Raw genomic sequence first — 17,835 nt, forward strand, 5'->3', positions numbered from 1 at the left:
TTTCGTCCCTCCCGGGAATCGAACCCAGACCCTCCGGCTTGCGAGGCGATCGCACTAACCATTACGCCACAGGGACTTGCACCGTTTGGCCGCGAAGGGCAGGAAAGAGGAGTTGCCCATTCGTGGAGTCGGTGAAGAATTTTGGAGATATCCCTTGTTTTGTTTTGTTTTTTATTTCTCCTTAAGCATCTTTTGCCGTCCAGACATCCTGCTCAACGTCTTCTTGGCCATCGCCGTGGACAACCTGGCTGACGCGGAGAGTCTGAACACGGCTCAGAAAGAAGAGGAGGAAGAGAAGGAGAGGAAAAAGAGCGCGAGGTAATCGCACCTCGTCTTGACGTGCAACTCGAGTCCTGTGCACCCGGACGGCCTCTCGTTTCCGAGCAAAGTAACCCAGGAACCGGCGCTACTTGCGGGTGTGCGTTTGGTGTAAGCTCGGAATAAGGCCTTCTGTTTAAAACAAAACGTCCCTCTCAAACGGTGGGGAGTTTATTTTCCGGGGGGGGGGGGGGGGGGGGCAAACTAAAGTGTCTTTCACGCCCTCTCAACCCCGTTCACCCTAAAACCCCTCTAAATCCGGCTCTCTGAACCTCGTTCCGTTCATTAGAAGCGGGACCCCCGAGAAAAAAGATGGGAAATACGAAGCTGACGGAATAGGAGAGAACGACGACAGGAAAAATCTCACCGACGCAAAGGTAAATATAATAATAGTATAATAATACAACAATCATAATAAGCTTTGCATTTCATACAGCCACGTAGCATGCAGTCAGAAAGCGCTTCACAGGAATCACTGTGTACTGTAGTGACTGCCGCGGCGCAAGTCGTCACTGATCGCGCGGTGACTGTCTTGTGGGCCGATTTGCGCACCGCGACATCGCGCGAACAGCCGTGAACTGAGTGGACAATGTTATCCGGTTCGGAGTGGGTGGTGGGGGGTGGGGGTTGGGGGGTTGGTGAGGGGGAGGCAAAGGGAATTTCTCCTGAGGCCCCGGCCGATAAGACACAAATAAAAGTTGCTAACGCCGGGCGAATTCACTGCCATCTTCACCTCCACCTGCAAAAAAAATAAAAGACTTTTAATTCCGGAGAGTGTTAGGCGCAGGTTGGCACGAGCTGAGGCTCGGAGGGAGTTTAAGAACGTAAGAATTTTCCAGACGAAAGGTCCATCTGGTTCGCCTTCCACCATCCCGGCGGTTGCCTTTGACCTGTCGTGACCCAAACTATACTGTACCCCCAGATATTATTTTCTGGCAGAAACCTATCGAACACGTCCTTGAAACAATGCGAACGATATTTTCTGCTTCCACCGTCTCCCGGGGGAAGCCCGTTCCACAAGCGTGCGACTCGCTCGCTCGCTCGCTCGCTCGGCGTAACCGTCTTAAGAAAGAGCAGAGCTCGAGTGGGCCATTGGAGCTGCCGGCGGCGGCTTCCCGGAGGGAGGAGAGGGAAAGTAACGAGTCGTAACTGTTGTGTTGTAGGTGTTGATTGACGACGCAGACGACGACAAGGATCCTTACCCGGCCAGCGATATCCCAGGTACACAAACCAACCGTTTGCGTTCAGGTTCGGGTTAAAAACCTCCACTGTCCTCAGAACTTCCTCTTCGATTGAGCCTTGGGTCACCCTCAAATGTAATTTGTTGCTGTCATTGTCGTCGTCGTCGTCGTGTGCAAAGCGAATTACAGGTTCCCCTCGTTACGTAATGAATTAGATAATTCATTCTTGGCGCACACGGACTGAAATCTCTCTCCCTGGCGATGCGCAGAGACTCGCGGCCATTTCCTGCGCGAAACCAGCCGGTTTCGTTGCCGCTCGTAACCCGCTCCCCGCGGCTCTGTGGCGATTGATTTTACTTTTGGCCGATTTTTTTNACCGGTTAGAAGACGAGGAGGAGGAGGAGGAGCCCGAGGTGCCGGCTGGGCCCCGCCCGCAGAGACTGGCTGACCTGAACCTGAAGGAGAAGATCATCCCCATTCCTGAGGGCAGCGCCTTCTTTATCTTCAGCAGCACCAACCCGTACGTCCCCACCCACGCGCACGCTGGCGTGCTTGCACGCTCACGCACGGGCGCGCACACGCTCGCACGTACACCCACACAAGCTCCGCCACCCTCTCCGCGAAGCACGTGGAGATGTCGTCAGTCCAGGTGAGAGCCGCTCTTGACGATTTGCCTTCGCTGTTGCTTCAGGATCCGAGTCGGGTGCCATCGACTCATCAACCACCACATCTTCACCAACCTGATCCTCGCCTTCATCATGCTCAGCAGCGTCTCGTTGGCGGCAGAGGATCCCATCCGCAACTTTTCATTCCGCAATCACGTGAGTCGGGGTGGGCGGACGATGGCGCGAGTGTGAGTGTGTGCGCGAGTGTGAGTGTGTGCGCAAGTCAGCGTGTGCCAAGCGAGTGTGTGTGCCAAGCGAGTGTGTACGCGATCGAGTATGTGTGCGAGCAAGTGTGCGTGCGAGTCAGCGTGTGCACAAGCGAGTGTGTGCGCGAGTGAGTGTGTGCGTGCGTGCTAGCTTGTGAGGTGCAAACGTGTGCGCGAATGAGCGTGTGCGCGAGTGAGCGCGTGCGGGAGACTTTGATCGCAGGCGTCCGCGGCCATCAACTGTGCGCGGGGACGCTGCTGTGCCCCATTGGCTGCCGCTTTTCGCCCACAAAATACACACTCACTCCACTTTACGGTACATCCCGTGAAGCGCTTTGAGACGTCTCGAAGACGTGATGAGGCGCTGTATCAAATGCCAGGATTATTATTATTATTATTATTATTATCAACGGAGTGACTGGGACACAATATCGGCCGATCTCGCTCATTTGGGGGCTTCGATCTTGCTCAGCTCGGATCTGGAGCACGTCATCCAAACCCCTTACCGGCCTCCCTCCTCCACTACTCTGTGCTGGTCAGTGATTTGGGATGACGAGAGCTAACCTTTCGACGCTCCGGGAACTCCAGCGCCGGGAAAGGACGCAGGGGAGCGAAACCAGCCTGGCCCGTGCGCAGGAAGACACCAGCGCAGACCGCGATGACCTGAATGGCCTCGCTTCTTCTATGTGGAGCGTGGAGCCCCCCCCCTTTAGCCTAGTGGTTGGCACGCTCGCCTCGCAAGTCAAGAGCAGGTGTGCTTTCCGGGGGTCATAATCCCTTTCACAAAATAAATAATAATTTGGTCACTTCAATCCGCGACTGTTTGCTGGGGACGCTGCTGTGCGCAATTGGCTGCCGCGTTTCGCCCACATTAATAGCGCTCCGCCAGTCACTACACTTTACAGGATATCACGCGAAGCGTTTTGAGACGTCTCGACGACGCGATGAGGCGAACGCAAAGGATTATTATTAGTATTATTATTATCACTATTATGGCCGTAACGCTTCACAGAGCCTCAGCTGTCGAATGGTAGTCCGGAGGTGGTGGACGTAGACTTGAGTCCAGTCGCTTGGTCCTTATTTCTTTCCCGTGGCGATGTCCTCTGCTCCGAGGGGAACGGACGGACTGATTGTATCTCGGAATCGTGTGCGCTGTCTAATCTCATGCGTGCGTGTGCGTGTGCGTGCGTGTGTGTGTGTGCGGGACTTGCTGGAGCCCGATGTGTTGAGTATTTATGTTCTGCCTTCACAGGTTCTAGGTTACTTTGACTATGCTTTTACTGCCATCTTTACTGTTGAAATCCTTTTGAAGGTAATGAATCGTCCGCCTCTTCGGCCTCTTGTGAGAAGTCGATGCGAAAGTCGAGTAACGCCTGTTAACCCTTTGCTTACCTTGCAGATCCTAGGCTTTGCAGATTATGTCTTCACTAGTATGTTTGCCTTTGAGATCGTGTTGAAGGTAACAAAGGATAGAAACTCAGAGTGTTGCCGTTTGGAAAACGGATGGATTTTCTCACCTTTGTAGTATAGCAGCAGCAACCTTCCCCCCACCCACTCACCCACTCACCCCCACCCCCTCCCCTTCACGCACACACATACACGCTCACACGCACAGACACACTCGCACTCACACGCTCACACACACATCCTCGCGCACACTCACGTAATTAGCGATTCACACACACACACACACACACACACACACAGACAGACAGACACACACACACGCACTCACGCAAGCACACACAAGGCATACGCACACAGACACACCCGCACACAGACATCCTCACACGTGCGCCCACGCACACAGTTCAGCCTGCGTGCTTCCATAAGGCCATCTGCAGGTTGGAAGCTAAGTCAACTCTGCATGTCAATCTCCTAACTCTGCGTGTTTGAGAGAGAGAGAGAAAGAAAGAAAGAAAGAAAGAGAGAGAGAGAGAGAGAGAGCGCAGGATATTTTCCATTTAGTTACATGACTCCAGGCCTAGGAACGCTCATGCAAATTGGGAACAAACAAAAGAAACAACATCCCCTCCTCTCCTCTTCTCCCCCCCGTCTCCGTTTCCCCCCCCCACCTCCCCCCCCGAAGGAAGCAGAACGTAAGGAAATCTTCAGGAAAGCCATTCCCCCCGGGGTTTTCAGATATCCAAACATTCAGACATGGGCAGCAGTGGCAGGGTCAAAACCTCTAGTGATCGCTGGTAAAGTAAAACTGAATCCAGTTCGTGTTCCCGGCTAATAAGGGGACTGATCGAAAGCTCTTTCACATTGATAGGAAGTGCCCACATCTGATCTCCACTCTCGGGTCACTCCCCCTCACGAATGGCCAAACGCCAAAGCTCATTTCTCTTCCTGCATTTCAACAGTGACTTCCTTTCGCTCTGCCTCGTGTGGTTTTGTTCAGCATGGTGTGATGTTCTCCACATCGACTCAGTTGGCAGAGCAGGGCAGAGATAGCGAGGAGACATCCCACCTGGGTCTCTGGATGATTTACTCTCACTGATGGAACTTCCTACAGCGTCCAGAACTCGGCAAATTCTGAAACGCAGCCTTAACTTTGGGGCCGTTTTTTCCTGTAAATTCTTTCGAGAAACTGCAGAACATCAGTTTAACCCCAGTGGGTTAAGGGTGAAATTCGAACAATTTCTGAACGCTCTAAAGTGCTCCATAAGTAAAGTAAATCCAGGGGGAGGTGGAATTTCTTCCCCCTATTAACGCCTAGCTCTTTCAGATCTAATGCATGCAGTTTGCGGTGAATCTTCCAGTCGTATAATTAACACGGTGTGAATTTTAAGCTCGCATGTACAGGATTATTTGTTGACCACGTCTAGATTAGAAGGATTATTTCCCCCCACAGCGCAGTTGGACGCACAGTACAGACGCCTATCAAGGGGCATCTGATGCTCTAGCCATCAGCTGGATAAGTATCTGTTTGAGACGATATTGGAGGGAATATGAATAAGAATAGGGAACAGGAAAATACCAGCAGATAAGAACATAAGAATTTGCTGGCGGAAGAAGACCAAGGTCCATCCAGTTTGCCTTCCACCATCCAGGCAATCGCTTGACATGTCGGGTCCCAAACCGTAATCCCCCAGATAATATTTTCTAGCAGAAATCTATCTGATTTGAAAGAGATGGAGTGGTGGGCGGGTGGGGTTGGAAGGAGGCAGGATGTTGTCAGTGGAGGAAAGGAAGTCTGTCCACCAAAAGGTTCCCTGGCGATCACTTCTGCACTAATACCAGAGCGACGGGTTCAGGTTTGACCACCCATCTCCTACCTTAGCCCAGGAGTAAAAACCCCAAGCCTCTCATTTGGTAGAAAATAATTCAGTCACCGACCTATATTTTCTTGAGTTGCACACACAAAGGGTTGGAGGCTCGACGTGTTTTCTCAGCGGGAGAATATTTTGTATATTTCGGAGGCGTTTCTAGTGAGGGGGTTGGATTGATGGAGCCGGGGTCATTCAGCAACGTATTTCATCTACGCTCGGAAGAGTTTGATCCTTGCAAATTTTTCCTTTTCAGGTACCTATCCAATTCCCTTTTGAAAGTTGTCATTGAATCTGTTTCCACCGACCCTTTCAGGCAGCGTGTTCCAGACCGTAACAACTCTCTGCGTGTAAAAAAAAAGAAGTCTCCTCATCTCCCCCTCTGGTTCTTTTGCCAGTTATCCTCATCGAAAAAGAAACTTTAATCGTATAAAGTTGACATCGCGCTCAGCAACGAGAGATAAATGGAGGAAACATGTCTGAAAACTATTCCGTGCAGACATGTACATCGTGTACACCGGTAACACTCCCCAGATGCGACTAAATCTGAACAAATTGCACAGTTTCAGCTCGTGAAAGTGCCGTTGCATTGAGTTCCCAAACAAACTCATTGATGTAAAGGGAATTGGATAGGGACTTGACAAGGAAAAATGTCCAGGGCTATGAAATGAGAGCGGGGAAGTGTGACTAGTTGGTAACTCGTTCAAAGAGCCAGCACAGGCACGATGGGTCGAATGGCCTCCTTCTGTGCTGCAGGAGTCTACGCTAATTGATAAAGGATGGCCAGGCTATGCCTCGAGGGAGGGTGGATCCTTTGTAGGACTCTGGACGAGAATCCCGACTTGTAACCCACTCGCTCCCTGCCTTGTTTCTCCAGATGACCTCCTATGGAGCTTTTCTGCACAAAGGTTCCTTCTGTAGAAACTACTTCAACTTGCTGGACCTGTTGGTGGTCGGAGTGTCTCTCGTCTCATTCGGAATTCAGTAAGTACCTAACTCTGTGAGATGGAGTCCTGTAGCTCAGTGGTTAGAGCGCTCGCCTCTCGAGTGAGAGGACCTGGGTTCGATTCCTGGGCAGGGCGCAACGTTGGGCAAGTTTCCTTACTGCACACGCCTCTGCTTACGTAGCAGTCAGTAGGAACCCGGGTGTTAGTTGCTTGGCGGGTCGCTTTTCTGGGGGTAATAATTCCTTCAAAAGAAATAAAAAGAATTTGGTCACTTCAATCCACGACTGTTTGCGGGACGCGGCTGTGCGTAATCGGCTGCCGCGTTTCGTCCGCAAAATACACAGTCAATCCAGTTCACACTGTGCAGCGCTTTGAGACGTCGCCACGACATTATAAGGCCCTGTATCAAACGCGAGGACTATCCTTATTCTTATTATAACACAAGTCCCCTCCTGGGAAACGTAACCGAACGGTGCGGGTTAAAACGCGTACGATTAAATGTGTTTTCCGCACAGGTCGAGCGCGATATCTGTGGTGAAGATACTTCGAGTCCTCAGGGTGCTAAGGCCACTGCGAGCTATCAACCGGGCAAAAGGACTCAAGGTTTAATTTGATCTTCCTTCTCGTATCGAACTTGCGACCACGTTGAAATCGCCCGACGAAAGAAATTGCAATTTTTTTTCTGTTCACATTGTTTTCTCTTCTTTGTTTTCTCTCGCCCTACAGCATGTTGTTCAATGTGTGTTTGTTGCTATTAGAACCATTGGTAACATCATGATTGTTACAACTCTCCTGCAATTCATGTTTGCTTGTATTGGGGTTCAGCTCTTTAAGGTAAATCGGAAAACGCTTTTAAGAACTATTCGCCAAAAAAAAAAACAAAAAAAACACGCAAAATTCAGCCTAAAGCTGATTGCCGTTCCGGAACGAGTTAAAATCCGGCCTTCTCGTTGTCCTTCAGGGTAAATTCTTCCGGTGCACGGACGAAGCCAAGCAAACGCCCGAAGATTGCAAGTAAGAGACGCACAGATCGGATGTGCTCGTGAGCCAAACCCGTAGAGCGTCCGGGCCGACACTCCAGCGCAGTGCTGGGGTTGGGGGGCGCGGAGTGGTTGGTGGGTGGTGAGCGCTGCGCTGTCGAAGCTGCCATCCTTCGGGTGAGACGTTAACCCCAGGCCCCGGGTGCCACCATCGTGTTAATTACAGTGCCTTCCGTTCCCACTGGAGTTCAGTGGCGTCGCGTAGCGAATGAATTTATATCTGTCATAGGAACAGGAGGAGGCCATTCAGCCCCTCGAGCCTGTTCCGCCATTCTATGAGATCACGGCTGATCTGTACTTCAACTCCAATTTCCCGTATCCCTCGATCCCCTGACCTGACAAAGATATATTGACCTCAGTCTTGAAAATTTCAATGGATCGAGGATCCACAGCCTTTTGGGGGGGGGTGGGGGGGAGTCAGAGAGAGGGGGGAGAGAGAGAGCTTCCGGATTGCGCTGCAAAACGGCCGAGCTCAGAGCCTTCACCTGCCCGAGAAAGGAAAAAAAGGTGACAGGAGATCCAGGTGCTTTTTTGTTTCCACTGGAATAATTTTCTGACTCTTTCTGCTTTTATACAGGGGAACGTACATTGTTTATAAAGACGGTGACGTCGAGCACCCCACGATCCGGGAGCGCGTCTGGCACAACAGCGACTTCAACTTCGACAACGTCCTGAACGCCATGATGGCGCTGTTCACCGTCTCCACGTTTGAAGGCTGGCCAGCGTAAGCCCCGCGCGCCTTCGCTCTCTTGCCGACACGCAACACGAACAACGGCTCGCGCTTACGCCGTAGTCCCGGAGTGATTCACAGTGGTTGGAGCCCGACCCCGAGCAGGGGGCGGTGGTGGTGGGGGGGGGAGAGAGGGAGCGAGGGTGGAGGTGACCGTAAGCACGATCAAAAAGGTAAAGGTCTTAAGGCAGGATTTGAAGGTGGGGAGGGAGAGAAGGAGGGGATGAGGGAGAGAAGGAGGGAGTGAGGGAGGGAGGGAGGGGAGCGAGGGAGGGAGGGGGCAATGGGGAGGGATTGAGGGAGAGATTATTGACATCAAGAATCAACGTTACATGCTTCTGCGGGGTTTTTTTTCTCACCGGAGGGGGGGGAGGGAGAAGGGTTGCTTGGACATCTGGTGAAGGGCGCTGTAGAAGCGTAACTTGTGGTCGTATAGCTGACGTGTAAACCTTCCTAACGCTATCGGAGTCCTGTAGTGCGGCGGTTAGTTCCCCTCACCAACGTTTTTCTTCACCCGGAGTGTTAATAACAGTTTCCCCCCCCACCCCCCCCTTGTTTTGTCTCTCAGGCTGTTGTACAAAGCCATCGACTCGAACGGAGAGAACATCGGGCCCGTCTACAACAACCGGGTTGAGATCTCCATCTTCTTCATCATCTACATCATCATCATCGCGTTCTTCATGATGAACATCTTTGTGGGTTTTGTCATCGTCACCTTCCAGGAGCAGGGGGAGCAGGAGTATAAGAACTGCGAACTGGACAAGAACCAGGTCAGGAGCCGCCCAGCTAATCAGGTCCCCTATGGCGCTTTGAGACGCCTCGTAGATGTGATAAGGCTCCTATATCAAATGCAACGGTCATTATTGTTATTGTTATTTGCTCAACACAGTGGTGCAGCGAAATGGAGTCCCAATATACTGCTCTACCATTTTGTACCCTTAGACTTCCTTCACTCTCCCTCCCTATTATCTTCTCACCGCCTCCCCCCCCCCCCCCACCCACCCCAATCACAACACATTCCCAATTTTGGTTCAACGGCAATGGGAGTGCATCAGCAGAAGGTTCCCCTGGAGGACCACAAAAAAATTACATTTGTGTAGCGACTTTCAGGTCAGGAGGACGTCCCCAAAGTGCTGGGACATCCTACTGACCCCCAACCCTCCCCACCCCCACCCCCCCCCCCCCGCCCCACCTTTCTCTCTCCACCCCTAGAAGAGTGTATACGGTTTGGAGAAAATTGAGAGTCAAAAGCAAAAATACAATAATTCTCGAACGACCACACTGTAAGAAATACGTCATTATGGAATTTCCCAAAACCAATGGAAGTTCCATCCTTTGATTACATCCGATAATTGATTCTTTTCAGCAGGTTCGATGCTAATGGAAGTTTCGATAATTGGGCATTTTTTTTTTTTTAGTCTTTTTTTTAAAGAAATCTGTTAGGAAAGATCACAAATTTCTCAGCATCTCTGGAGGTGCGAACTGCCTAATTTCTCAAGCAGACGCAGGAATTGATGAGAGGAATCCATGTGCAGAGTTTGATGAACTATCTGCTAATGCGTTGTTTGAATTATTGAAATGATAATATATTTTTGGGCCCACAGATATGATAGAGCTCCCCATTATAGCGAGAAACCAGAACTTAATTAGAGAACGAGATTTGTCATGACAGATTTTTTTCCTTGCTCCGTTATCCTGATATCATTTCATCCTGTGTTTGCCTACCTTCACGCCTCCACTGACAGTGCCAAATGACAGAGTCTGTTCCCTGCCTTTGGCAAGTCATTAAACTATATCTCCATCTGATCCCACCCCCCCCACCCCCACCCCATCCCAACCTCATGTGTCAGCACTATTTTCTCCCAGTGTCCTGGCCAACAATTCCCCAAATATAGTCGGTCACTCACTCACTTACTCCCTGGCTGTTTGGGGGACATTGCTGTGCGCAAATTAGTTCTTCTTTTGACGACGAAACGTCATCGACCTGAAACGTTAACTCACTTTCCTCTCTCCGTAGATGCTGCCTGACCTGCTGAGTGTTCCCAGCGACTTGTGTTTTTATTGTTGTTGTTGTTGTTGTTGTCTCTGCAGCGTCAGTGCGTCGAGTATGCCCTGAAGGCCCGTCCCTTTCGCAGGTACATCCCCAAGAACCCTTACCAGTACAAGTTTTGGTACGTGGTGAGCTCAACCGGGTTTGAATACATCATGTTCATCCTCATCATGCTCAACACTCTGTGCTTGGCCATACAGGTAAGAGCAATGAGACAATACACACACAAAACACACACAGTCACTTCGCCTTTACAGTCTATTCCGTGAAGCGCTTTGAGACGTCGCGACGATGTGATAAGGCGCTGTATCAAACGCAAGTGTTATAACATACACGGGTTTGGATTGTGGACACAATCAGATGGTTCTCCTATTAGTATTTCAGGTTTTTACTCAAATTGGGATCGGAATGGGTCTTGGGTTTTGATCCCAATAGATCCAATTGTTCCTTTAGTCCTTTTTTTTTGGTATTTGGCGGAATATAAAACAAATTGACTTTGTTTTCTTGGCACTACAGACAGCGGGTTTTATCTAAGGGGAAGTCAGAAAAGACAGCAGCTGATTTGTAAATATCTTTTTAAATTGGGTTACAGTGTATAGGTTGGGACATGACATGTGCAAGCGACTGCCAGGAAGATGGAAGGTCAACTGGCTGGACCTTGGTGGTCTTTGGCCTAGCAATTCTTATGTTCACTTTCTATCAAAGTCCAGACAGAGCAGTCCGGCTCTATTTATCGGCTTTCAGCTGGTAGTTTCAACACAAGGCCGACTGGAGGGGCTGTTGAGTAACAAGACAGATTGTAGTTACAGCTCTGGCTGATGTTCACTTTGACTTAAATACACTTACACAGCCAACTTGAGCACAAGCCTTGCATTAAAGTGTAACATCAAATCTTATTGATATCTGTCCATCGAGTCAGACATGAAACACACACACACACACGAACAGACATACAAACACACGCGTGGAACCAGACACAGACCCACCCCTCCTACACACACACACACACACACATAAACAACAACTTGCATTTATATAGCGCCCCTCGCGTAGGGTAGAGTCCCAGAGCACTTAAACGCACATTTACACAACACACACAAACACACACACACACAACATACGCACAGACCTTTGCGCCACCTTTATAACCCCAAGAAGCGTTTTAAGACTTTATCCAACGGAGGCAAAACTAGCAATGTACGAAGCACAGATCCCTGTCTTTCTGAAGGTTATAATTGAACCTTCGTGTCCTTCAGCATTACGAACAATCAAAGCTTTTCAACTATGTGATGGATATCCTCAACATGGTCTTTACCGGCGTGTTCACCGTCGAAATGGTTTTGAAACTCATAGCTTTCAAACCCAGGGTGAGTTTTATGGCTTTTACTTTTCCTGTTGAAGTCTCTCCAGTTAGTGGGTGTATCCTCAGTCGCAAATGCAGAGAAGAGTAGCGAGAGAGGAGAGACAGATTAATAGGACGATAGCTAGACAGATAGATATATTATTGGCAGAATTGCGCACTTCATTTTTACAACAACTAATATGTTAGTGGCCAACGTCAAGAGATTTTGCTTCACTGCACGTTAGAGTGTAAATAAGTGGTGATACTGTGACATCAGTTGACTTGTTCACATCATTGAGCACTGACTAATGGTGATATCTAACACTTGGGGTATTAACCAACAGGTTAGTTTTGCCCCTAAGAGTATTCGGCGACCTGTTTTGTCCCATGATTTGCCTGGAGACACAATCCTTGGTTGTCCCTACAGGTTCCCGTACCCTTAGACAAAACACACTTTCGAAGTAAAACTTGTGGGTTCAATTTGTGGTACTTCCTTCAAGTTCTACTCCCTTCGCCCTCCTCCACCGCCCCCACACCACGCACAGCCTTCTTTACATGATCATAAATATATCTGAAGGTATCTCTCGCTCCCACAACAACCCCCCACCACCCCCCACACCTCTTAATGTTCCGGGGTTTACTGTCAGCTGTGGATTTTTAAAAAAAGAAAAACATTTTCCCACGTGCAAGTTCTCGAATTACCGCGTAAAAGCTCGGCTCTTTTGTTTTCCAGTCTTTACTAAGTTTCTGTTTTGTTTTTCGACTAACCCGCTGTATATCAGATATGTGTGGAAAAAAAGGAGCGAGTGCTAGTAAGTGACAGCTATCTGACCGAGTGCAGTGGATAGATAGACTTCTTTGGATTGCCTTAGAGACTAACTTTGCATGGGTTTTCATTTTTTTACTGCACTGATTTGATCGTGACTTGTCCACTTTGCTCTTGCATCCTCTCCTTTTTCCCCTCGGACCTTCCCCTCTTGCCTAAATTAACCCCTCCGGTCGGTTGCGGAATTTCTCTCCTCCTAATCTTAACGGGTGACTTACTTCTTGTGTGTGCGCGTGTCTTTGTGTGTGTGTGTGTGTGGGAGGGGGAGGGGGGTGGGTGGGGATGGGGGCGGGGAAACAAAAGTGGAAGCACCAGGTCATCTGAGGTGGGGAAATGCTCCCTTTGCGTGAACGTTTTTTTTATTCTAACATAAGTTCGCCCCCTTTCCCCCCCAACCCCAACCCCGCAAAATAAAAGCCAGGCAAAAAATAAACTATATCTGTGTTTAAAAATATTCTCAAGCACATCCATTGATTCGAGATGTTGAGCCGCGTTTCCCATCTACGGCTCTGTTCGGGTGGAGGTTGAAGGTTCCTTGTCGCTACTCGAAAGGTGGGCGGTGGGGGGGGGGGGTGGAGGTGAATCTCTCCCTCCCGGTGTCCCGAGCTGACAATTTCCCTCCTCCCCCGTCCCCCACCCCCACCCTGAAAATAAAATCAGTCGTACATTTCACGGCTGTTTATGGGGACATCCGCTGGGTGAAATTAGACTGCTGCGTTCGCCTACAAACACAGTCACTCCACCACTGTAAATACTGTGCGAGGGCTTTGAGACTTCCTCCCAATGATTATTATTATTATTATTATTTATCCACGAACATATTTCTCCCATAAGATCAGAAGTGATCACGCCTCAGATCACCTGCGAGTAATAAGAAACAATCTTTGGTTTGTTTCTTGTTTGATTTTGTGGCCTTAACACAGTTTGAAGGGGAAGGTTTTGGGGGCGTTGTGGTGTTGTTTGGGAGGGGGGTGGGGGCGGTGTGAAGGGACGGGTGTAGGTGCCAGAGAGGAAGTTACCTCTCACTTTTTTTACCCACCGGTTCACATTATCACAACGATGCGAGCGTTGCCGTTAATTAAAGAGTCAAGAATTAAGTGTTTTCTGAAACGCTTTGAGCCCATCCCTGGGTGGGACCAGAAAATAGCTCACACGAAACCCTTCACAACAAGCCGCACAGCAACAACAACAACACAACACAACAAAACCACACGCGTAGAGCGCCCTTCACATCGGGAGGACGTCCCAAGGCGCTGGACGGGTAGTGTTTCGGACCCGAGCTGGGTGGGGGAGTGGGGGGGGGGGGGTGTCAGGATCCGGGATGGTGGAGGGCCGGGGGAGCGGGTGACCGAGGGGATGGGGTGGCGAAATGCAAGCGAAAGGGAGCAACGTTTCAAAGCGGCACTTTAATGTGTTCTTACGCATCACTTCTTCCCACTTTCCAAACTGTTTTGCTTGCCTCAAACTTTGACTGACTTGTCAACCCAAGACAATTAAGTTTCAAATCCTATCTCGACTTTGCCCTTTTGGTTCTTTTTTTTTCTCATTTTATTTCAGCCTCTTGTTGGGTTTGCCACGGGTGCAAAAAAAAAAACACACACACACCCGGCCCCTTTTTGAGAGAGACAGCAACTCTTTGCAGCATGCCATGCCTCACGGTTCATCGTGTAGGAATTTCCTCTTGAAGGATACTCGCCATTCTCCTCCTCCATCTTTGAGTTAAAGATGAGAACGATGGCTAAATTGTTGCTTCTTCTCAAAACGTCTCTCTCTCTCTCTCTCTCTCTACTCTCTCTCTCTATCTCTACTCTCTGCTCTCTCGTTAACATTTCTCCTGCGTTAACTTTCTCCACCGTTCTCAATTGCAGATACTTTGGTTGCCTTGACGTGTTGCTTTATAATATAATGCATTTGCACCCTGCCCACTCTGTGTAGGGGTATTTTAGTGACCCGTGGAACGTGTTTGACTTCCTCATCGTTATTGGCAGCATAATTGACGTCGTTCTCAGTGAAATCGATGTGAGTACTTACCTTCCCCCCCTCCCTCCCCCCACCCCCCAACCCCTCCCCACCCTCTCCTTGAAAAAAACATCCCCCACGCACCTGCTGCTTTTCCCGTATCTGGTTCACAAATGTTACCGCTGGACAAGTCACACAAGCTTTTACTCCTGTTTGCAGGGAACAAAGGGAAGAGTGTTCTCTAGACATGATCTGCACTGTCTCTCAATCAATCCTCTTTTTTTTTTCTAGAATGCGTGGGCGGCAAAACGTTAGCATTCCTGTGAAAGCTCTCCGCTGTCCCCCGATTACCAATCGCTGGTTCACCCAGCGACCACACACACTGGGGCTCCTCCAAAACCTTTGGGGCTCCATCCTTTTCAAACGCCAAAACACGACCCAATCGGGACCCCAGTCTGTCGCGTGTGACGTGTGCGCGCCCGCGCGCGCGCGCGCGTGTGTGTGTGTGGGGGGGGCGGCGGTGGGGGTGGGGACTGGGGTCGATTCCAATCCGGTCTCACTAAAAATAGCGATTTTTTTTTTTCCCCCCCAGGCCAAGTCTTTAAAATTAATGTTTCCCATTTTAAAGACACATCAGAACCATCGCTATTTTTAACTTAGGGCTCGACCCCCACTCCCCCACCCTCTCCCTTCGCCACCCCCACACCCGCCGCCCCAATTAGGCTCGAGAGAGTGTTCTCCTTGTGGGTCTGTTTAGATCACAGCTAAAAAAAAACACAATCGAGAACACGATTCAAACCCGTTACTGTCAAAACTTCATCGTCGAAGATATTTTTTGGGGGGGTGGGGGGCGGCGGGTGAGAGTGAGCGTGGGGGGTGTGATTAGGCTCTATGCTTTTCGATAACGTTGTCCAAAGGCACGAGATCTTTCAGGGGACGAAATAAATAAAGTTCAAAGAAATATTGGATCCCAGCGAGCCACATGGAAAGGGAAATCTGTCTCCCAAGTCCCAAACATTTGGGTACCATTGTGTGTGTGTGTTTGGGGGGTGGGAGGGGGGGGTTGTGGGGTGAGGAAGGCGGTAAACGGATGATAAAACAGCCTTGCTTTCACAGGGATGCTAAGTATTGCCAGGTTGAAACAGGCTGTACGTGTATTTATGTTGTAACTCTGTACTTTCTTGTTTCTTCTTTTGTTTTCCTTTCTGTCTTTTTTCTCATTCCCTTTTTCCGCTCCTATTGAATGCTTGCATTCCCAGCACTATTTCGCGGATGCATGGAACACTTTTGATGCCTTAATTGTTGTTGGTAGCGTCGTTGATATTGCTATCACAGAAGTTAATGTAAGTAAAAAGGCTGCTTGGTAACCCAACCTCCAAGTAGATCCTGTTCCCATTTCAGTTTTAACATAGAAATTCCAAGTCTGGCAATGTCTTACATGTTAAAATGTTGTTGCTTTAGCAGCGAGTTTTGGACGTTTGACACACGGTGCGTGCGATATGGTTTTAAAACAAAAAAAGCACTGGATGTTTTCACGCTTTGACTTATTATCTACCGGTCCTGACCCGATATTGAAAGGTTTCCCTTTTTTTTTCAACGATTTCTTTTATTTCATTTTTAATAATTAATATCAAAAGAATAGCCTGGCTCCCTCTTCCCCCCCACCTTTACCTTCCTCTTCGACCGTGCCTCGGTCACCTACACCCCCCCCTCCTGGCTCAGCATCGCGCTCCATCGCAGCCAAGCGCTCTGGAATGCTACCCCGCGTGAGGGGGCGCTGTGTAAATGCAAGTTGTTGTTGTTGTCCACCCCCCCCCCCCCGTGCCCCACCCATCCAGCCTTAAATAACGATAAAAATGTGGTAACTTTAATGAACAAGCTACAGGCTTTCAATCGAATCCCTTCAGCCGCAGCCCCCCACCTCCCCACCCCCCAAAAAAAGCGCAGAGCCCGCTCCATTGTACCCTCGTGACATTCCCAGTTTACCCATCGGCTATCCTGATATGGATTCCCAGCTCAGGGTCAGCCTGGCTCAGTCAGTAGCACTCTCGCCTTTGGGTCAGAAGGCTATGGGTTCAAGCCCCCCACGCTGGTTGGGCGGGAGTGGGGGTGGGGGGAGCGTTAAAGATCCAAAGCCACGGTTTGAAAGGCGAAGCAAGCGGCTTTCTCTCTCTCTCTGTGTGTTTTGAAGCAAAGTCTGGAAACATTTTTTTTTCTTTGTAAACGTTCGAAAACCCGCTGCTAAAAAAAATAATCCTGAAATGAATTAAGTCACATCGCTATCTCTGTGTCGCTTGTCCACTTCCGTGGTAATGACGTCAAGGTACAAACTATAGGGTGGTTCAGAATTATCATCAGTCAGTGATGTATTCATACTCCACCCCACCACCCGACATCCACCCCCATCCAACAGCCCCCCCCAGAGAAACAAACTACAAGAAGCAAAGATCAGCAACTGGACAGATACAATCACCAGTGATATATCTGTTCGTCTAATTACATGTGTGTAACATGTAACGCCATCCGCTCACGCTTGTTACTGAGACGCAACCCCCCCCCCCCACCCCACCCGCCTCCTTTGTCAATGATAATTGTGAGCCACCCCTTAGTTTCATTGAGAGAGAAAACTTGAAAAATAACACACATTTTAAGGATTTTTTTTTTGTGTGTGTGTGTCCCCGTCGAGTCCTTATCTCCGACACGTAATGACCTAAACCAGTTCCTGCTTTCGATGTGACTCAAAGCAGCCGCTATTCTGTCTACAGCAGTTTCATATCCCACCCGCCTGCCCGCAATGTACGTGTTTGTGTGTGTGTGTGTGTGTGTGTGTGTGTGTGAGGGAGTGGGGGGGGGGGGCGGTGGGGTTTGGAAGGGGGTTTGAAAGAAAAAAACTGTTAACTTTTAGGACAAATAATAAATAATAATAATATTCGTAAGGCTAGGATCAATTTTTAAAACGTTCGCATGTCTGATGACTGAAATTGGGTTGGGGAGAGAGGTGGTGGGGTTGAGGGGGTGGGGGGGGGGCTCTCTTCACCGTCTTGGTGATGGCTACAAAGGGAACGATATGGTCGACACTACATACACGAGGCAGAGAGGTACCATTTCACGAAAGTTTCACGAAACCTCCTTTAGAAAACGTGCTATTGATGAAAAGTATCCCCGTTTATATCGTTGAGTTTAAACACTTTCGAGGGGTTTCTAACCATTTTTTCCTCCCTCCATCTTCATTTTATTTTTTTTTCTCCAGAAACTTGTCGAGGCAAGTATTTATTTACAGTTGGATCATGGCCAAAACC

At 49.3% G+C, this 17,835-nt stretch overlaps 1 protein-coding gene across 1 annotated transcript in view; it reads left to right on the top strand.

Annotated features, from left to right (window-relative positions):
* Nucleotides 1–17,835, top strand: part of LOC103185068 (voltage-dependent L-type calcium channel subunit alpha-1D) — a 133,502-nt gene that overhangs the window by 80,333 nt on the left and 35,334 nt on the right. The window contains exons 16-30 of the mRNA XM_042339410.1: nt 204–318; nt 608–695; nt 1,482–1,539; nt 1,884–2,019; nt 2,191–2,320; nt 3,623–3,682; nt 6,520–6,626; nt 7,105–7,192; nt 7,316–7,423; nt 7,551–7,603; nt 8,207–8,353; nt 8,928–9,129; nt 10,451–10,609; nt 11,666–11,776; nt 14,513–14,596. Of these exons, the coding sequence (XP_042195344.1) occupies nt 204–318; nt 608–695; nt 1,482–1,539; nt 1,884–2,019; nt 2,191–2,320; nt 3,623–3,682; nt 6,520–6,626; nt 7,105–7,192; nt 7,316–7,423; nt 7,551–7,603; nt 8,207–8,353; nt 8,928–9,129; nt 10,451–10,609; nt 11,666–11,776; nt 14,513–14,596 (1,646 nt within the window). The remainder of the gene's footprint in view (nt 1–203; nt 319–607; nt 696–1,481; nt 1,540–1,883; nt 2,020–2,190; nt 2,321–3,622; nt 3,683–6,519; nt 6,627–7,104; nt 7,193–7,315; nt 7,424–7,550; nt 7,604–8,206; nt 8,354–8,927; nt 9,130–10,450; nt 10,610–11,665; nt 11,777–14,512; nt 14,597–17,835) is intronic.

Source organism: Callorhinchus milii, unplaced genomic scaffold, assembly GCF_018977255.1.
Source record: "Callorhinchus milii isolate IMCB2004 unplaced genomic scaffold, IMCB_Cmil_1.0 Scaffold12, whole genome shotgun sequence".
NCBI classification, from domain to species: domain Eukaryota; kingdom Metazoa; phylum Chordata; class Chondrichthyes; order Chimaeriformes; family Callorhinchidae; genus Callorhinchus; species Callorhinchus milii.